Raw genomic sequence first — 22,061 nt, 5'->3', positions numbered from 1 at the left:
CATTCAAATCTACCATAGTAGTTTGAGGATGAAAATTGCAGAAGTCTCATGCGTGAACAAAGAAAAACTTCCAGAAATACTGACTTGACCCTCTCAGTGCCACGTGGCAGAATGATTCACCAGACTGATCCAAGTGGTACCTACTAGCATACAGGGGAACTGTTTTTGTTTCCCACTCTACGGTACTGATTTATTCCAGGAATTTTGGGGTCCCCCTTGTGTGCCTCACACGTACATAGGCTCATCGCATCAGTTGATGACATCATCACATGAGTGAGCTGTTTTCATTGACTGGTATGTTTTAGTTGTCAGAGCTTGTTTTTTCATTGGTCCACACCATCACAGGTAGAAGGTGAGTTTCTCCTATGTTGACCACTTAAACCATCACTTCAACATAGTGCGGCAAAGGCAAATCATGGACTACTTTCGACAGCATCAAGAACAACAACAAAGGCTACTATCTATTAGGCTAACCTAACCATGCCTAGGTGTGTTCCTGATACCATAACATTTTGTATGTATTTAGTAGGTTTTAAATTGTCATAAAAGGGAATATTGGGGTTAGGTCTTAGGTGCCATGGACCAATTAGGATGTATCCCATAGGTTCTGGGTCTTTGTTATCACGAGTTTTCGTTATCGCACATTTTATGCAGTACCAATTATGCATGATAACCGAGGGATGACTGTAAACTACAACTCGGTTGTGTTGTGACTTGCATATTTACAGTGCATAATATGTACTGTAAATATTCAAGTCACATGTTAGTCAGTGAATGAGCATGTAACCAAATACCATATTATGGTATTTGTTTGCATGCTTATTCACTGACTGAGTAACATGTTGAGATGGATGGCAGCAGCTAAACTGTCCTGGTGTAGGTTTAATGTATTTGATATAGCAGAATCTAGTGTACGGTATAATGAGTTTGCTCTCTTTCAAATGTTCTTTCAGCTGAAGCACCATGTCTCCTCATCAGAAAATTGCCAAGAACCCAAAGTCAGAATGGACAAGATATTTTTATAGTAGTGCTATGCGAGAGATCAGCCAGTTGGAAGAAGAAATGAAAGAAGTTGAAAAGAATATGAAGTTTCTGAGAGGAGAAGCATTACTTCACCAAGTCCATTTATCATCTAATGATGCAGATGTCAGGTAAGGTGTATTTTACACACCATTCTTATTTAACTAATAATCTTGAGTTGTCATCCACTTTCTGGTACTGTGTCTGCATTTACTGGCATGCAGCTAGCCTCAGCTACAGTTCACTGACAGATAGTTTGGCTAGTGAACAGTTCAAGAGATAGAGATAATACAATATTCACCATTTCCCCAAAGAGGTTGTGCAGTTTGCTGTCCTACTATACCTCATACCAATTAATCTGGCCAGGCATGTATGGCAACACTGCTCCTGCTGAGATTCTGATTGGCTGGAGGTGTTTGTTCGATTTCGTTGTTGCTTAAACTGATACCCTCTATTATCAGGTGTGATACTGAGTTTGTCGACAATACAATCGTCAAAAGCAATAAGAAATCCGTTAGATACTTAACAACAATGAAGTTTTCTTAGGAAGATAAAGATATTGAGTTAACTAAGTATTATGACAGTCCAAGTCAAGGTCAGCACTCGAACAATTCCTTTAAATCTCCGACACTCCTTAATATAACAGAAAATTAAGGAAACCTGCATAATCTAAGCGTTGGTATAACACATTTAAATTTTAAGATCAGTCCGTACTGTGATAATAGAGGATATATAATGAAATAGTTTTCCTTTAGCCTACTTTGATTTCTCGCGATTTTTTCAAACCTCCCTCCCCACAGAACTCGACTTTTCATTAAAATTTTTAATTATTCAGAGTTGTGGCACGATTTAACGGTTTGGACTGATCTTAAAATTTAAATGTGTTATACCAACGCTTAGATTATGCAGGTTTCCTTAATTTTCTGTTATATTAAGGAGTGTCGGAGATTTAAAGGAATTGTTCGAATGCTGACCTTGACTTGGACTGTTATAATACTTTGTTGACTCAAGATCTCTATCTTCCTACGAAAATTTCATTGTTGATAAGTATATAATGGATTTCTTATTGCTCTTGACGATTGTATTGTCGACAAACTCAGTATCACATCTGATAATAAAGAGAGTATCAGTTTAAGCAACAACAAAATCGAACAAACACCTCCAGCCAATCAGAATCTCGGCAGGAGCAGTGTTGCCATACATGTCTGGCCAGATTAATTGGTATGAGGCCATGCCACGTTGAGTACGCCGCTTCCCGTCCGATCAGCGAAGTTAAGCAACGTTGGGTCTGGTTAGTACTTGGATGGGTGACCGCCAGGGAACACCAGATGCTGTTGGCATCCCTACGTGTCAAGTGGGGTTGGTGGAGGATTAGTGTCCCTCCCTGTAAAACAATTAACTCTAAGCCCTTGACCACCCCGTTTGGGATACATGGCGTCTGGCAATGGATGGATGGATGGAGGTATAATCGTGTTAAATGTACTGTACTTTACCTGTAGTGCGAGATAATTTTGTCCAGTCGTGAACCATACACATAGGTACTCCAAGTTTATTATGAAACTCTAGTGTCACCTGTACTCATTGATATGAGTTCCCATCATCATCATCATCATCATCACCATTATCATAATGTTAATTCTATTGCCCACTAATTTATGGTGTGGGTGGGGTCCAGTTTTTGAAAATAGAAAACTCAGTCTAAAAGCAGATGAACTGTCAGTACAGTACCCAGAGAAATAGATCATATGGTGCACAAGTTTGACCAGTAACTCATCATGCCACGTGATGCAGCACTTTCCATACTCTTTTCATGTTTACCTTGTCATGTACTTTTTCCAGATCCATAAATGCCATAAATATATACCTTAAAATCCTTTTCAGAAGTTTTCTTGATCTTTCCCATTGCAGGTATTTTATCCATGTACTCCCTACTGCTTCTAAAGCAACCCTGTTTAGCACTCACCAGATATTCTGTAATTTTTACCTTCTTTGGTACCGTATAGTTTTTCCATATAGCTTTCCTGTAATACTGAACAGACTTAGTACCATGATAATTTTTGCACTCACTGTTATCACCTTTATGTTTGTGCAAGGGGATAATCACACCTTTTTTCCACTCTTTGGTTAAGTTCCACTCATCCAAACTTCCTTATATATTTTCAACAAACACTTCATTCCAGTCCCCACTACACTTCATCATGTCTGCATACACTTCACCACCACCTGATGCCTTCTGCCAGTGTCACATTGTCTGGCCTTGCATTCATTTTTGTGTACGACTCTGTGTTCAGCAAAAATATGAAGACACACATCAATGCCTGATAATGTAGATACTGATTAGTATTTCAGAATTATTTCCTAGAGCAGAGAACTGTATTACATTACTGTATTATTATTGTTTTTTAAACCAAAAGCATTAGAACCTTTTCAAATTGGTGGGATTAGATGCAGTCCTCAATAAAGCACTGGCAACCAGAGGGCTCCCCTTAGCTGATTGGAGTTGTTTAGTAGCAGTAGCATGAACAACAAAACTATGTCAGTCTACTGAATGGGATAAATTAATGGTTGATACAAAGAACCTATTGTGTTAATGATGTTCAGAGTTGTCTGGCTTGAATCATCAATGTGGAGGTAGCATGATGAATTACGGAACAGTACGTATGTAGCTTACTGTATAGTGTACATAGTAATGAAAACTGCACCAACATGCCACTATACTCTACTGTATTAGACAACTTGTTAATTGTCAGTGTGAGATAGTACAGTGTATATATGATATACTGTATCTGTAGTTTCAAGAATTCAGACAGTTTTAAGGACCTTAGGAAAAGCACAGTAAGTATCATACACGTGAATAAATGTGATTATGTTACTGTGTATGTAGTATTGTATGATTTTTCATAATATTTTTGTGTCTTGCATGTTTATGTACCAGTACTGTATCATGTTTGTCAGAGCCATGTTTGACATCTGCTAAATACCCTGTATACCAGTATAGTTGTAGCACATAATAGCAGATAGATATAGTAGGTTCACGTAATAGACTGTATTATGTAATTGAAGTAGAAGTTGAAATTAATCCTATTTTAAATTTCATTTCCCCCAGCATGTTTGGACCTGAAGCTGAAAAGTTATATCTATCAGATAAATATATTGATATACTAGAAAAAAGGAAAGCAACGCAGGAATTGCTGAGTGTGAGTGGTATGTCAAAGCTGGAGCTGGCTGTGGACAGGCTGGATGAAGACTCCGAGGGCAGTAGGAAGGACAGGACAATACCGGGGGTAGTGGTTGTGGTCAAGATGCTTACAGTGGAAGGCAGAGTTGGGGATGTGGCATATGCTGCAGATTTCTTGGCTTCATATGATGTGAGTTTTCTTATTTGAGCTCAGTTTTCACTAGGCCTGATTGAAAAACCATACTTCAGTGATTTTTTTTTTTTTTTTTTTTTTTTGGTCTAATAGCTGCCAGATTAAATTATTCAGAAATGGAGATCTGTTTGTGGTTAGAAACAATTTCCTTATCATTTTAGTACAGTGACTTTTACAGCGTTTTCTGCAACTACAAGAGCATCTTATTCCATTTCCTGAATCTTTGTAGTGAATGAATTAAAACAAATATGCACTGGGGTTTCCTCATTGGGGCTCTGAATGAAGGGAGGAGAGTGATATGAGGTTTCTATTCTGAAGCCAATTGTCTTTTCTATTCTATCTATCTATCTATTGTCAGACGCCTCAATCCCGTTTGGGGTGGCCACAAACAAATCGCCTCCACATCGCCCTGTCCCCCACCATTTCACTGCCTCGCTCCCAACTCACACCCCCCTCTCTCATATACCTCTCCACCCCATCCCTCCATCTCATCCTCGGCCTCCCCCTCCCTCTTCTTCCCTCCACGTCACTCACATACACTCTCTTCGTCAGTCTTTCACCCTCCATCCTCTCCACATGGCCAAACCACCTCAGTGTATTCCTCCTAACACTTCCTGTCACATCCACATCCACACCACAATGCTCCTTTATATCCTCATTTGTCAGCCTACTACTCCATGTGACTCCACAGGCTCCTCTTAAATAACTCATTTCCACTGCTCTCACTCTTGACTTGTGTCCTTCCAGCAACGTCCAAGCTTCACTTCCATACGTTAGAGTTGGTATCACAATACTGTCATGTAGTAACTTTTTCACTTCCATGCTCACTTCCCTGCTTCTTATCAATGCTTTCAAGAAACCAGCAACCTTTCTTCCCTGCTGTACCCTTTCAAGCACTTCACCCTCCAAACCTCCATCCTTACTCATCACACTACCCAAGTACTTAAACGTACTCACATTTTCCAATTCCTCACCATCCAACCTCGCTGTACATTCACTGACTTCACCTCTCTCAATCACTTTACTCTTCCCTACATTCACCTTTAGATTCCGTTTCATACACACTCCCAAACTCATCCACCAAGCCTTGCAGCTCCCCTTCGTCTTCACTCAACAACACAGTATCATCTGCAAACAACAGTACAGGGAGTTTCCAAACACTACCCTCTCTCACCAGGGCCACTTCAATATCCACTACCCTACCTTGTACCTCTTTTATTACCCCATCCATGTACAGATTGAACAACCATGGAGACATGACACATCCCTGTTTCAACCCAACCTTCAGAGAGAAAAATTCACTCAGTTCACCATCCACACGCACTGCAGCCTTAGCACCATCATACAGTACATACTCTTCACAGCATTCAACAACTTCCCATCTACTCCATATCTTCTTAATACTTTCCACAATCCTTGTCTATCCACCCTGTCATATGCTTTCTCCAAATCCATGAAAGCCGCATACAACTTCTTTCCCTTCTCTAGAAACTTTTCCACTAAAGAACTAAGAATGAATATCTGATCTACACAACCTCTTCCCTTCGTAAAGCCTCCCTGTTCTTCTCCAACTAATTCCTCTGTTCTTTCTCTAACCCTGTCAATAAGTATCCTACCATACACTTGTCCTATTATACTGAGAAGACAAATGCCCCTATGATTACCACATACTTCTTTTTCCCCTTTTCCTTTGTACAAGGGAATAATTATACCTGACTTCCAATCCTCCGGGACTCTACCTTCCTCCCAGGCCAATCTGCACATTTTCCACATCCATTCTACTATCTCTCCCACATGCTTCAACATTTCACCACACACACCATCAATTCCTGGGGCTTTCCCCAATTTAACTTTCTTCATTGCTTCCACAACTTCTATCCTACTGATTTCTTCCTGTCTTCTCACCTCCCTCCTTCTCCCAGCCATTCCCCAGCCACTTATACTCGCATTACTTCCATCCTCTATGTTCAGCAATTCCTTAAAGTGTTCTCTCCATCTGCTCACTTTTTCTCCCTTCTCCGCTAGTAATCTCCCATTTTTATCTTTCACTCCCCTGCTAAGTTCACTTCCACCCTGTCTTACTCTTTTCACAACAGTTAAATCTTCACATCTGTAGTTTCACATAAATGTATCTGATAGAGTCAATCTGGATGCCGTCACATTAAAAAGGGGTGCCAAGTCCCTGATCATGCACTTCCTGTCATTACATTCATCCAGCCAGCTTGATCTCTTGTCAGTCCCTAGCCTCACCAACTTCCATACCTCTCTTCTTCACATACCATATCTCTCCACCTTCTCCTTGGCCTACCTCGCCTCCTTCAAATTCGCTCAGATATACCTTTTTCGCCACTCTGTGGTTATTCATTCTCTGCACATGACCATACCATTTCAGTACACTCTCTTCAATTCAGGTGTCCTCAGAGTTTCTTTCATGAATCACATTATTTCATATCCTATCCACTTTGTACTCCACATACTGTACATTCCTCAGCAGTCCCATGTCCACTGCTTTCACTCTTGACCTTTCATTTTCATGTCACACCATAGTCTCACATCCATATGTTAAAGTTGGTACTAGCACTCCTTCATGCAAGCCTGGTGCAGCTGCAACACTCGAGCCCCTGTTTCTTATCAAGGACTTCATTGCACCAGCTACTTTCCTTCCTTGTGTCACTACTTTCCACTTTGTTTGCACATTTTCCTCTCTTTTCTAACACTGTACCCAGGTATTTGAACTCTCTCACCAATTCCAGTTTCTCTCCTTTCACTGTAACATCACACTGGGAGTCACCTTCTCTCTCAATTTCCATCACTTTACTATTTTCTACAATTACTCTCAAGGCATGATGCTCACAGACATCAGCAAAACTCTGCACTAGTCAGCCCAGTTCTTATCCGGTATTTGCAAGTAGTACTGCATCATCAGCATACAACAAATTTGAGATATTCCATCCATCACCATTCATTACCAATGCTCTCCCTCTCTCCATTACTGATGTTTTTACTACTCTTATCACCTCATCCATATACTGTATATATTGAACAACCATGGGGACATCACACAACCTTGTCGCACGCCCACACTGATCGTGAACCCATTCACTTAGATGCCCATTTACCCATACACATGCCTCACTACCATTATAAAAACTCGACAGCACCTAGCAGCTTATCATCTACACAGTACATGCACAAAACCTTGCACAATCTTCCTCTGTCTTCTTTGTCATTTGCATTTTTCAGATCCATGAATGCCATAAATATGTTATAGACCTTCTCACAAGCCTTCTCCACTATATGTCTTAATGCAAATATTTGATCCACACATCCTCTGCCACTCCTAAAGCCACCCTGTTCATCACTCACTAGGACTTCTGATATCTCTCTTACTTTCTCTGTAATAATTCTTCCATATACAGTACCTTCCGTACCACACTCAATAAACTTATGTCATGATAATTCTTGCACTGTCTTTGTTCACTTTTTTTTTTTTTTTTTTTTTTTTTTTTTTTTTAATACAGGGATACAATCACAGCCTTTTTCCTCTCTGCTGGCACAGTTTCACTCATCCATGCCTTCTTACCTATCTCCAACAACCACTTCATTCCACTCTCTCCATTACACTTAACCCCTTAACCGCGGGGCGTCACTTTCGTGACGCTTGGGAGCAAGGGATCATACCGCGGGGCGTCGCTTTTGTGATTCTGTGTTATTTTGAATTCACCCGGGCTTCCAAGTGGGGGCTTGTATCATCTATCAGTACTGCCAATGTCCAACACTAGTCAGCACTCCTAATCTCATCTGTACTCCCATCCATTGTTGACAATTTAGCCTTTTCTCCCCCTTCTTGACTCCCCTCCCTACCCCCCCTCCATTACCCTATCCTCTCGCCTGCCCGGCCGTGCTACGCTAAGTAAATCTTCCCTGGAATTTTTCACTGATTTCATCCATTGAAATAAGCCCTATGTCCTATTCTTATACCAAATAATATATACAAGAAAGAAATAAGGTAAGTGAGAGTGCCAAACACCTGGAATTGGCTAATTATCACCTGACAACACCTCACGTGCACTCGTTCGCTAATTTTCGCTGTTTTTTTCCCCTTGAAATATGCCCTATAATCTATTTTCGTAATAAATATACATGTAAGGAGGGAAGGGAGAAGCCTAAGTGATATTTACATTCACTTGGAACTACCTAATTTATAATGTATTGTCTAGATTTCCTACCAATCATATCAGTGCTAAACAAAGATGTTTCAAGATCTAACATTGGTAGCTCTGAAAATATATCTCCTAAGTAGGCCTCTACTGTAATCTATTTTCGAAATAAATATACATGTAAGGAGGGAAGGGAGAAGCCTAAGTGATATTTACATTCACCTGGAACTACCAAATTTATAATGTATTGTCTAGATTTCCTGCCAATCATATCAGTGCTAGACTTAGCTGTTTCAAGAAGTAATATTGGTTACCCTGAATAACCCCTTAGCAGGCCTTCACGCTAGCCCTCCGTTATCAGGTTACTCTCAACTTCCGAAGTGAGAGTACGTATGTTTCTTCTTGCTGACTTCAAGACCTTTTTTCACCCCCATGCACATGGCCCTGTGACCTTTACCCCCTTACTAAACCTCGTGTGGAAAGAGGTAAAGGGCTGACAATTGATAAAAGAGTGACTACGATCTTTCTATTGAGTAAAACAGTGCAAGTGGAATTGTAAATAATGTGTAAACAGCAAGTGAAAGTAATGAATGTAAATATACGTGAACAATGGAAAACAGTTTTATAAGTTATTTCAAGTGACAGTGCACAACACAGTGTAAATAAAATAGAAATGTAAATAACGTAAATAAAATAGAGAACGTAAATAGAAATGTAAATGAGTAGTATTATAAGAATACGAGTATATACCCTAGGAGTAATGAAAGTGAAAGTTTCACTCTAGCATGTCTGAATGCTATGAGTTATGAGAGTGAAGATGAAAGTGACATTCACTCTCAGTGCCAGTATACAGGACGAGAAAGTGAATGCTACGTATTTTACTGAAAGAAATTGAATCCCTACAGTGACAATAAACTAATACTACTGAAGGAAACTTATGAATAAAGACTGTAGATATATATAAGTGTTATATAGTAATAGAAATATAAAGTGTGAGGGGTTTTATGAATAATAAATGACAGACTACTAAGAGCGAACTAGTGCCAGTGCGACAATCAGACGCGCTCGTAATTTCCATTGCTTTCACAGTGTTTTTTTTTTTTAGTATGGATCCCAAACTACTTGAAAATTGTAGAATAGTGTTTATAGTGTTTGTATCTGGCTGTGGTAATCATATTACGGGTTGTCGGGAAGTGTAAAGTGGAGACTTCGTTACCCTACTTCAGAGGTCTCCACAAGTCCTACGGTAACTGACGAAGGCTCAACAACCATTCCAGGAGAAAGCTGAAGGTATGTGCCATAAGCATATGTAATTTTATTATTCTAGGACTAATAACTGATTTTTGGCAAATATTTTTTGAGAGTCTGTCGGAGCCCAAATAACCCCGCGGCACACGCAGGTCATTGGTAAACAAGCCCGCGGTGTAGGGGTTAATCATCTGTGTGTACACCTTGTCAGCCCCAGCTGCTTTCTCATTTTTCAGCTGCTTCACAGTGTTCTTCACCTGTGCAAGTGTCACGTTTCCTGGCAGTGCATTCCCTCTCTGCACACCCCTAAAACCAATCACGTTTATGGTGACTCTGCTCTTTCTCCCATTTGGTAGGCTTTCAAAATATTCTTTCCATTTGGTCCTAATTTCATCCCCGTGGGTTAACAGTCTACCACTTACATCCTTCACACTGTCACATTTCTTTCCGCTGCCGCCTTTACATTTCCGCACCTCTCTCCGGAATAACTTCCTATTTTCAGAGTAATTTGTGCAGAAATGTGAGAACTATAGCGAAGTGAAGCTATTGGAACATAGTATGAAGGTCTGAGAGAAGATCTTGAAGGCAAGGTTGAGGGAGATCGTAAAGATTGACAAGAACCAGTTTGGATTTCAGCAGGGGAAGTCAACACTGGATGCCATTTTTATCATGATACAATTACAGGAGAAGTATGGAGAGAAAAAGAAGATGTTGTTTCACATATTTGTGGACCTGGAAAAGGCTTTTAATAGGATACCAAGGAGAGTGATTGCGTGGGCACTGAGGAGGCAGATGGTGCCTGAGCAACTGGTGGCGCTGGTGTTGGCTCTGTATACAAATTCAAGGTCGAGAGTGACAGCAATTGCATGAACGTCGGAGGCGTTTGGCATCGGAGTTGGAGTTCACCAAGGGTCGGCGTTAAGCCCCTTTTTGTTTTTGCTAGTGATGCGGGAGGCGACGAGAGATGTAGTAGGTGATAGCATATGGCAGCTGATGTATGCAGTTGACCGGGTGTTGATGGTGGAGTCAGAGGTGAGAGTTGTGGAGATGTTTGAGGAATGGAGGAGAGAGATGGAAACAAGAGGACTGAAGGTCAGCAGATCAAAGACAAAGTTGTTGGTGGTTGGAAGGGAGCCAGCAGTGAGACCGCAGAGAGGAAGGTATCCATGCGGAGTGTGTGGAGGGGGAGTAAGTGTCAACGCTGTGTGGTGTTCAGGTTGCTCAAAGTGGTGCCATGGTAGATGCTCTGGACTCAGGACCTTAAGGAGAGCTGGAGAGAATTTCAGGTGCCCAGCATGTGTTAGAGGGCCAGTAGTGAGGCCACATGAGGTAGCAGTGGATGTTGGTGTGTTGGAGTTAATAGACCAGTTCTGCTATCTTGGTGACACCATGAGCTGTGAGGGCGGAGCAGAGGCCGCAGTGAGGACCAGGATCACAAGCGTGTGGAGAAAGTGGAGAGAGTTGGCCAATCTGTTAGTGAACCTGGGGATACTGCTGGTTCACCGTGCGAGGATCTACTGTACCTGCATCAGAGTTGTGCTGCTGTATGCTGCAGAGACATGGGCACTGACAGCAAATTTGGAGAGGCTCCTGTTAATATGTGATCACAGGATGCTGAGGTATATGGCAAGAGTTAAGTGGAGAGACAGAGTGTGAAATGAGGAGGTGAGTAGAAGATGTGGAGTGGAGAGCATAGAGGATAGGATTCGGAGAATGAGATTGAGATGGTTTGGTCATGTGCGCAGAAGAGAGCAAGATGACACTTTGAGAAGGGCTATGGAGCTGGAAGTAGATGGAAGGAGACCAGTAGGATGACCAAAGAGAACTTGGAGGCAAGTGGTTACGCAAGATATGAGACATTTAAATGTAAGAGAAGAAGACGCGGAGGACAGAAATAAATGGATTCGACTCATATCACGTCCAACCCCGGCACTAGGAAGAGAAGAACGCTAAACGATGATGATGATAATTTGCATTCACATGCTTCTTCCTTTCAATATATTTAAGTCTTATTTCAGTTGAACCTCTTTCCTGTAACCACTGTAGCCACTTCTTCCTCTTTTCCTCCACTGCTCTCTTAACCTCGTCATCCCACTGTATTGTAACTTTCTTCTTTGTTGTTACTGCTGTCACACCACACATTGCTTTCACATTCCTAACTAAGCACTCCATCTTTGCATTCCACAGGCTGTCCAAATCTGTTTCTTTCCAGTTCACTGATTGTAACTCCTCCACTACTTTGATCCTGTATTCATCTGCCATTTCTTTGCTCCTCAGCTTCTTGACTTTCGTCTTTCTCCCTAACTGCCCCTCTCTCTCCTGGGTCACCTCACTCCTCTCAGCTTGATCTTGCATACCATAATCATATGATCTAACAGACCTCCACATCGTCCTCTCACAGCCCTTGTATCAACAACCATTCCAAGCATCGACCTTTCTACGAGCACGTAATTAATCATGCTTCTTTCGACATGATCCTTGTTCCCTCTATACCATGTATATTTATGCTCATCTTTGTGTTTGAAATACAAGTTACAAATGCACAACCTCCTTTCCTGACACATATCTTTCAGTCACTTCCCATTATCATTTTCTCCAGATACTCCATTACAACCCATTATGTCATCCTCAGGACCAGTGCCTGCTCTTCCATTCATATCACCCATTATGATCACTTTATATCATCTCCTGGGCATTTCTTTCACTGCTTCATTCAGCTCATCCCAAAACCTTTCTCTTTTTCTCTCCTGTCGTCACATGGTGCATATGCTACAATCATAGCCACTTTCACCTTCTCAAACTTGAACCTGACAAACATACATCTTGAGCTGACACATTTGCAATCCCTCGTTCCACTCTACCACATGTCATTCATCAACAGTGCAACTCCTTCCTTGCATCTTCTTCGCCAATTCATTCCTGATCTTGCACATTTCACACCCTCCCACACCTCCACTTCACACCCTTTCATCTTTGTTTCACACAATGCCATCGCAGCATATCTTGCATTCTTGAACACATTCACCATTTCCACCCTCTTGCTTTCCTCATTCACACCTCTCACATTCCTTATGGCCATGCGAATCTGCCCATTCGTTTGGGGCTCTGGGCAAGTTTTGGGCCCTCCGAGGCTCTCCGAAACATTTGCCATGATTAAGTGATTTCAGATAGGGGAATCTGAGGGACACTTAACCCGACCAAAGACCCCAATTATATGGTTACCACCCAACGTAGTAAATGGTTTCCTGGGTACAGGAAACCATTTTGCTTGTCATTCAGTGTAGAGACCATAAGGCAATCCCTACATTGAGTGAGTGGATGATAGGCACTCCCATCTACCACAGATAGAGCCAGGATTTTGGGGGTTTGAGTGATGAGTGAATGGGAGGGTGACCCACTGGATTGGGCAAACTTGGGCTGTCTGGATGTTGCTACTCCTCACCCTGCCATAGGGTGGGAGGGGAGGTCAGGATGATGATGATGATGATGAAAGGTTCACCCTCTTAATTATGGAAAATGCCTGTATTGGTTTGTAATGGTTTTGGCGCTATTTTTCACTGGTTGGCTCAAATCTTTGTTACTTAATGCATTTGCTTGGCCTACATGGGAGGAGGATAACATTCTGCAAGCAATCCCAGCAGGCCTGCTAATGCATGTAGACTTGTCGTTATTGGCAGCTAAATGGATCACAGGTTGTGGTTGCTTGCTGTAAAGGTTGAATACTAAGGAAAACAAAGGATTAAAAATACAGAGACAGTGTTCTTACATTCAGATGAAAAGCATTGGTGATGTTATTGTTACAGCTGTCAGTTTGAATGTGGTGTTAGTGTTACATCGCTACTGCCAGACATGACAACTGCCAACCAAGCATGGATGATGAATGAAGGGGGTGTGGCCAACAGATTTTTCCAGCTGGTGTTTGTTTCACCCTAACTCAAAGAAATAATAAATGGAAAAAAAAAAAAAATGATGTAAAAGGGCATCACCCAAACTCAAAAAAATTATAAATGGAAAAAGATAAAAATGGATGTTTGCAGAATCATCAAGAAGAGGGTTGATGGATATGATAGACAAATTTTTGAGAAACAGAGGTATGGAAGTTGACACCGCTATTGAATTGACAGGGAACTGAGATGGGAGGATGAAGTTATTTATTATATGTAAAGGAAAGTACTTGAAGAGGTTTTGATATCCTCATTTTCTTGGTACTTGGTGGAATGACAACCTGGCAGGCATATAGGACGGACATCTGTAGTGAAAGTTACAGGAAGAGAATCATATGCAAATGGTTAGGCTTGTAAAATGGAGCCTAGATTATTAGGGCTGTTATGATGCGTGAATAATGGTCCAACCTATTCCATTTCACTGGACGTGCAATTGAAATTTCTCCCATTTTATTGCATTCTTTGTGTTTCTGGGTCCTGCTTCCTATCATATTAGATGTGAATGTGGGTTGGGATGATGATGATGATAATGATGTATCTAGTTTCAGGTAAAAGTAACTTTATTTTGTCTTGCAGAGGGACAATGAACGAGAAGTGGATGTGATGACAAGCCTTAAATGCAGTTCTCATAGAGAGATTATTAAGCAAGCAACTCAGTCTGACCAACCTCTTGCACCCACGACATTACACAGCATCACTAGTGACTTGTATTTCCTTCAGGTAATACTAGTTTAATACTGCACATTATAACAATACTGTAGTTGTGGGTAAGAAAACTGATGAGATGAAGAGATGGAATAAAAGTGGACATGCAGAAGCTAGGATTGGCAGAGGAGGATGCAGTTGATAGGAATTCACAATACAGTACGTTGTAACATAATGGCCAACCTTGAACTCTGTGAACTGGGATAATACACTGAAGGAAATAGTTTTTCCAAAAGGAATATTTGCATGTTGTAATGCATTGATTATCATTTCATTAAGTGCATGATGTTAAACCTGTTATTTGTGGCCTGTTGTACTGTTGCTGAAAACTGGGAATGTTAGGAACATCTGTGAAGGTAATCATACACGTGTATGCTCTGTTTACTTTCTGTATATGGGGCGTTTAGTCAGATAACGACGAACGTGTCAAATCAGTGTTTTGAAATAAAGAGTTAAAAATTTGTTTTGTTGTAACTCATTAACCAGTAGCCCAATTTCAGTAAACAATGTCTCAAAAAATAGGGCTGGTATAATACTTTAAGCCAAATAAAAATAAAATACAAAATATATGATAAATCAGGTCATAATGCTGTACAGTTATTAACCCCATACCATAGTACCTCTATGAGAAAAGAAAAGAAAAATTGAGGTGTGAGGATTAACAGTAGTCAGTACATCGTCTAACTAGTGCCTTCCATTCATCACTAACTTGTATTGGAGTAGGACCAGTCCCTCACTTGTCAGTTTCCGCTGATCCAGTTACAGTCACATTGCTGAGTACAGAATGAACTCTACACTATCCTAAACCGTGAATGCAGAGGAATGATTAGTGACAAACGTCATAAGTCACATTGGCATGCTCAACACAATAACTAATCGTACATAACTTAGGTGATTTATGGCCCATGACACAAGGGCACTTCATAGCAACATTTTTCACATAACTGGCAATGTAACTGTTCTGTCTGTTATCCCTTCATGAGCTGAGTGGGGTCCCTTTGGACCCTACAATGTCTTTAAAATGATGCCATTAAGCCACTGTTTATTTTTCTGATCTGCCTGTCCTTGACTTTTATTGTAGATGGTTATTTTATAAGCATATAATTTTTGAGCTAAAAAACTTTCAGCATTTAGGAGTGACAGTGTAAAAAATGTTTGTGGGAGTCTGCTGTGACCCCACCTCACTTTCCATGTGACTTTTTTTTTTTTTTTTTTTTTTTTTTTTTTTTGACATCTAAAGACAATGTCAATACCAAAGTCAATGTTTTATGACAGAAATTTTTTGGCAGATAATGGCCAGCCTGATTTTTTTTTGAAGATATTGATCCAGGCAGTGAATTATCTGATGCTGCTGAATATGAAGTGGTTGAACAGTCTGACATTAACATTCTGCTGTATTATCATTATTAGCATTGTAGAAGTCACTGTTTTTTGTATTGTGGGAAAGGTGCTATTATTTGGTTGTTTTCCCATGATAAAAATTAAATTTTCTTTATATTTGTGTGATACTGAAAACAAAAAATTTTGTATCTAATTTGAACATTATAAAGATAGCTTTATTTTATGATTATGTATCATAATTCATACCAGAGCTTGTTTTTATGTAAAGAACTTATTCCATGAGTACTGACAGTCAGACATTCAAAAAGTGTAGGCTCAGTGATTCCATACTGAAACTGTTATAAATTTCTAATATATATATACCATAAATAATTTTCGTAGAATACAAACAAACAAACAAAAGGGATGCTGGTGGGTTGCCTTCATGTACTTTGTCCTGGGCAACATATGCACAAAATTTAAATGATGTAGCTTTATGCATATGGCAGAAATCTACCAAAAAGTTTTAGGGTCCAGTGAGACCCTGTCAGCCTCCCGTGTAATTTGGAAAGGCTCTGCTCACAAAGGGTTATAATCACTCATTGCCCCAAAAGCTGTAAATAGATCACTCACTTTATCATTGCCCAAGTTGATGATCGAGCCACACACAAGTAGGACCAATTTTCTTAGCTGGCACATCCCTTTTTTTGCAATAACTCACATATGCTTCCCCAGCATTTCGTTTTTGTTTGGCAACTGCATGTTTCCAAGAAGATGGATCACGTTTTCACATCCGTGTATGGTCAGGGACCTCCTGGTCGCCGTCGCTATGTAAGTCGCTCATGTTGTGATATAAATCACTGTAAATCTGAGGTGAAAATAATGTAATAAACCATAAGCACATCTGTGTGGCTTGCAGTGTAAACAGAACTGGGAAGGGCAGGATCTGGTTACATCCACAGAACACGGTTGCTGATTGACTGTGAATGTAAGGTCATCATGAGACCCACCACTCATTGGCAGCCTGAAGGAGTGCTTGCTGGCATGTTCACCTTTCTTTTACTACAACTTTCCCCAGGAAAAACACAAGCCAAGCATACCAACCTGCAGCGTGATGGGACAAGAATCTACCTTGTTATATTGGACTTTCGACCATGTTGTAAAGATGAACAAGTCATAAAATGTTTCCACTGGAGAGAAAAATGGTGGACGAGTGTGTTGCGACCTAAATCTCAATTTTGGATTTGGCACGTTTGTCATTATTCGACTAAACGCCTCATATACAGTATATACATTCTCCAGCAGAGGACAAAGTGGTTAGAGTGATAGAAGAGCTCTGGCCAGATGTAGAAGCATGCCTGCAGAAGGTTAAGAGTAAAGGATGTTTCTGACTGGAGATAGGAATGAAAAAATGGGGGATGCTAGAATAGATGGTGTGATTGGACAGTGGGGACTATGCACCTAAATGAATGGAAATGCTCATGCCCTGGTAGATGAAAAGGATAGATTGTCAAAATATCTCTTATCTTAATAAGGCACAAAGATTGCATTACATAAACTTGATGTAGATTTTAGTGTATTGGGATGAAGTTGGCCATGTGGATGTGTAGTATGTCTCTGAATGACAGAATTGCATGTGACTGAGCAGCTGAGATATTAGCTGGGAGTTGATGGCATTGTTGACGTGATGAGGTGGAGAACATTGAGATGGTTTGGATATGGGGAGAGAGTGGAGGATGAAACTTGGATAGAAAGTTCTGTGAGTGTAAATATGGAAGGTAGAGCACTAGGAAGTAGACCTAAGAACACTTGGAACAAGATCCTAAAAAATGACCTCATGGTTAAGGGACTTAACAGAGATTGTGTAGCATGGAGAGCTGCCATCAGGTGAACAGTGCTGACACATGCCAGTATATACTAAGCCTTCAAAATGAAATGAATCTCAAATGATCCATTGAGTTTAGGACAGTCCCAGGATTGGGGGGTTTCACTATTGCTGTGTTGGAGGTAACAATGCTGTAATAGCAAAACAGTGAAAAATGGAGATGTGATACATTGTACAGTATATGTTGTAATCCTTTCTTGACCAGGTGCTGGAAAGTGAGCGTGAAGAGTGTCTTTCACAGTTGGAGGCAGATGTTCCAAACTTTGATGTAGTGAGGGACCTAGAACCCGTTGTCATCACCTTCATACCTGCTCGTGGACATGAGGTTGACATTCGCTGGAAAATTATTTGGGATGCAGGGAATAGGAGATACAAGTATGATATTGCAGTGGCCTGTGCAGATGAAGGTATGATTTACAGTATATTTGTCTGTGTTATTTCTGCAGATCATTATCATGATACAGTACTGTACTCTAGTTTAATGAACTGGTTGATGGTTGATTTTTCTTTTTTTTTTAAGATAACAATTTATTTGGATAATAAATGTGCATAGTGGTAGGTGGGGGCACTCACTATCCACTCACTCAGTGTAGTGCTGCTCTCAGGTGCCTGCCCTTTCCTCTCTTCCTTCTTTCCCCCCTTCCTGTTCAGTCTTTCTTTCCCCTCATTCTTTCCTCTTTCTTCTGTCTGTGGGTGACTCTGCTCTGCATGACAAGTTAAATGGTTTCCTGTACACCAGGAAACCATTTACTGTGTTGGGTGGTAACCATATAACCAAATTATGGTGCCTGGTGGTTTTGTGGGTAATTAATCCGCAAGCGCGAGGTAATATTTAACGAAGTCGTCACCTCACTACAGGCAATTTTTTGGAAACTGCAGAAAATTGCTTGTTTTCAAACCTTAATATCTTGGAAACTAGGGCTTTTAGGGAAATGAATTACCGATCATTTTACTCACCAACTCTTCCTCTTGTGAGTGAAAGTACAGGTATATATATATATATATATATATATATATATATATATATATATACACACATACATACAGTTCTGTAGTAGAGTAGGGTAATAGCTACATCATATTCTGGCAGGATGATTTTATTGTTGTCTAAGAAAGGAAGTTTCAGAGGGAATAATGGCAGGAGCAGGTATATGAAAGATGTTTTTGATTGTGAAGATTTTGGATGACTGTTTTGATAGTGTGTTTTATATATATGTTTGTATATCATTTTTTTGGGGTGGAATGGTGATGGTGGGATGTTTTTGCTACCTATAAATACTCATGCTGTATACAGAGGCTTCACACTTTGTACCCACACATTATAGGTTACTGTTCTTGAACTACATAAAGAAAGAAATATGGTTAATGTCTGTCACTCAAACTGATTGACAATGCATGATGTAGTGATATGATACTTAAATTGCATAGAGGAACTATTGCTTTCTGGTTTAACTGCATATAGACTTTCGTGTATCTGAGACTTGTGAATTGGTAAAAATGTTGTCTGATTTTTTTCAGTGGCAGCCAGATTTCGGAAGGTAAAAGAAGTCCACCCATACCTTAGTGGCCAGTCCCAACTTCTTACCTGCCAAGACGTCACAGACTTTGTTGAGGCATTTGAGTTATAGACCTTTTTACCCTTTATTTATTTTTATTTTGTTTTATTGTGTTTGTTGTCTTAAGTACATTCATTTACTTTAAAGTTCTGATTATCCAGAATTTTTACTACTGTATCGTTCTGTGATATTATTTTGCAGAACCGGAGACCATACATATGTTGACAGTCCAAGGTCTAAGTAATTAAAATTTTAACTTTATTTTTAAGATAATTGTTCATTCCTTCTTTAATTTTTCTTGTTTATATTCACTGGTCCTTTCTCAGCTGAATAGAATTGTCTGGCATTATCCAGAGTAGAAATTGAAAAGCTGTCAACATTAAGTAGATTTTGGGGATAGAGTAGCCCCTTTGCTCTAAGAGGTACTTTCTAGGTTGAGTAAAGATCATGTAATAATAACCAGAGAAAGCTGTCATTTTACTGAAGGAGTGAAGCTGTAGTATATCAGTGCAACAGTATGGTATACTGAATGTTAATCCTAATCCCCATGTAGGGAAAAATCATTTGGTTATCTTTATTTGTATTAGTACAGAGCAGTATAAATACAGCTCCCTTTCCCAGTTGTTGTGGTTAAATGAAATTTTATTGTACAGTACTGTGCATGATCTAAAACTGTAGTTATGTTTATGGTATATGTTTGTAGATCATGGAAAATGATTTTTTTTATTTTTATATCTTTTTCCATATTAATAGCAGTAGCTTTTGTACAGTTAAATTTAACATTAGAATTATTACTGGTACTTCTTTAGTTATGATGATTGAATGGAAGCTTGGCCCATTGAATTGGACAACTTTGGCTATCTGGACGCTGCTACCCCTCTTCCTGCCCTTTGGTGGGATTTAGGTCCAGATGATGATGATGATGATGATGATGGTGAAGATTTGTATAATTGTATATTATTACAATTCCAAAGGGAGGAAAGGTATTGTAAAAAGTGTGATATCTTTATTTGTCAGTCTTTGTTTCTGTTTCTCTGCTGCCCCATCAGGAGCACAGAGGTCCAGGGCTAGGCTGCTTAGTCCAGACATGAAAGATGAGTGGCATTATGTGAGCAGTAACTCCCAACCGGTCTTAAGATTTAAACTCTTATGGGCCAGATCCAGTTAGAGTGCATTAACCCACTAAACCACCAAGTATCCATTTCTTGGCTGTATGCTTACCACCCAACATATTCAGTGGTTTCTTATGGTTTAGGAAGCCATTTGGTATGTCTTTCAATATAGTGTCCTGAAGCTAGTACTGTATACAGTGAGTAAATACCCCAGCCTACCTGTGTTTGCACTTTGATATTCAGACCCCCTTGAAGTGTTTTTATGATGGTACTGAAGCCTGTTTAATGTAGGTGGCCATCTAAATGAGTAGTTTAATGTCTGTGTTAGAGTAATATAAGGATGTGTGTTGTCCTCATGGCAGTTAAATATATATATATACACTGGTATGTGGTTATGAGAGAGGTAAAAATCAAGGAATGGAGAAAGGTATGTGGATAGTAATGAATGGTGAAGATTGGTGTATATTAATTTGTATGTAGATGATGCTGTACAATTTCCTAATAGTGAATGAAAGCATTGTAGGTTGGTGCAGAGTGTTTTAGATATCTCAGGCTATAAATGTAAAAGTAGATAAAATAGCAAAGTGATGGTTGTAGAGAGAGAATATGATTCCTGATGTGATGTGATGATGATTGGAGAGAGACTTGAGGGAATTTAAGTACCTGGGTGGAATGACAGAAAAGAGATGTAAATGTGCAGAGGAAGTGGAGAATTGAGTAACAAAGGAAAGAAAGGTTGCTGTTGTCTTGAAGGTCGTGATAAAAAACAGATGTTGGAGTGGAGTGGCTATGAGAGGATTGCATGAAAGGTGTGAGACTTTGGTGTGGCATGAAACCGAAGGTCAAGAGATAAAACTGTGGAGATGGGGTTTTGAGAAATGTGTGTGGAGTGTGGCAAGGGGATAAGTAAGAATGTGATTTGTGAAAGATGTGGGAAGGAAATCCAGACAGCAGAGTAGAAGAGAGTGTGCTTAGATGATGATGATATATGGAAAGAATGGATCAAAATGAGATGATGAAAAGTGTATACAGATAAGTGAGAAAATTTGAAAGTGGAAGGAGTCTTCTGGGCCAAGGAGATGGATAGATATGGTAAATGAGTATGAGAAAGCAAGGTTTGGAGGTGATGAGACTAGGGAACTGACAAAGGATCATACTGGTTGGGTGCATATTATATGGAATGCATGACAGTGGTTAGCACCTCTGTTTTTTCCCAGTAGCACATAATTTTCCAGTTGACTCAAGCTGATGGATAATGGGAAGTGCTTCAGTGTGGAAAATTGTGCCTGTGAGGTGGAGTCATGAGTCCAGGGTTTAAACTGTGAATGATCTTAACAATGGACTCATAAGTTTTGCAGACAACAACAAAAATTGGAGGTAGAGTAATTACTGAAGTGGACTGTGAATGTATCATATAACAACCTGGATAAGCTAGTAAAATGGAGTGAGAAGTTCGAGATGAAATATAGATACAGTGGAATTTCAAATTTCGATGGACATATGTACCTAAAAATCACCGCAAAATTCAAATAATAGAAATTTAAACTGAACTTCTCATGGGAAAAATTAGTTTGGGTCCAGGGCCTCCGAACCTAACTCCCTAAAATCATGATTTTTTGCCCACACCTCCTGTAAACTTTATGAACTATAATTGTGGTTAAGTAACTGTAGTTCTGCATTGTATTGCCATACTGTCAGCAAGTCTATACTTGGTGTATTTCTGCCCTTTCCTGTATTGCC

The 22,061-nt window shown here is 39.9% G+C and overlaps 2 protein-coding genes and 1 pseudogene across 2 annotated transcripts in view; 2 read left to right on the top strand and 1 right to left on the bottom strand.

Moving 5' to 3' along the window:
* Positions 1-22,061, bottom strand: part of LOC145413852 (carbohydrate sulfotransferase 4-like) — a 610,328-nt gene that overhangs the window by 459,644 nt on the left and 128,623 nt on the right. The window lies entirely within an intron of this gene.
* Positions 960-19,434, top strand: LOC145413717 (uncharacterized). Its single transcript, XM_080283373.1, has 5 exons — positions 960-1,151; positions 4,127-4,388; positions 14,320-14,463; positions 17,859-18,060; positions 19,172-19,434. The coding sequence occupies exons 1-5, from the start codon at positions 964-966 to the stop codon at positions 19,279-19,281; spliced, it is 906 nt and encodes a 301-aa protein (XP_080139499.1). The 5' UTR covers positions 960-963; the 3' UTR covers positions 19,282-19,434.
* LOC145413945 (5S ribosomal RNA) lies at positions 2,242-2,360 on the top strand (annotated as a pseudogene).

This window comes from Coenobita brevimanus, chromosome 97, assembly GCF_032717465.1.
Source record: "Coenobita brevimanus isolate Jiangsu-jjx chromosome 97, ASM3271746v2, whole genome shotgun sequence".
NCBI lineage: Eukaryota > Metazoa > Arthropoda > Malacostraca > Decapoda > Coenobitidae > Coenobita > Coenobita brevimanus.
This window is presented reverse-complemented; position numbering and strand designations above follow the sequence as displayed.

Excerpts from the sequence above, each read along its gene's own strand:
- LOC145413717 (XM_080283373.1), top strand. The coding sequence starts at position 964 with ATGTCTCCTCATCAGAAAATTGCCAAGAACCCAAAGTCAGAATGGACA. Across the intron at positions 1,152-4,126 it reads TCTAATGATGCAGATGTCAG|CATGTTTGGACCTGAAGCTG; the intron begins GTAAGGTGTATT and ends CATTTCCCCCAG. Across the intron at positions 18,061-19,171 it reads AGTGGCCTGTGCAGATGAAG|TGGCAGCCAGATTTCGGAAG; the intron begins GTATGATTTACA and ends GATTTTTTTCAG.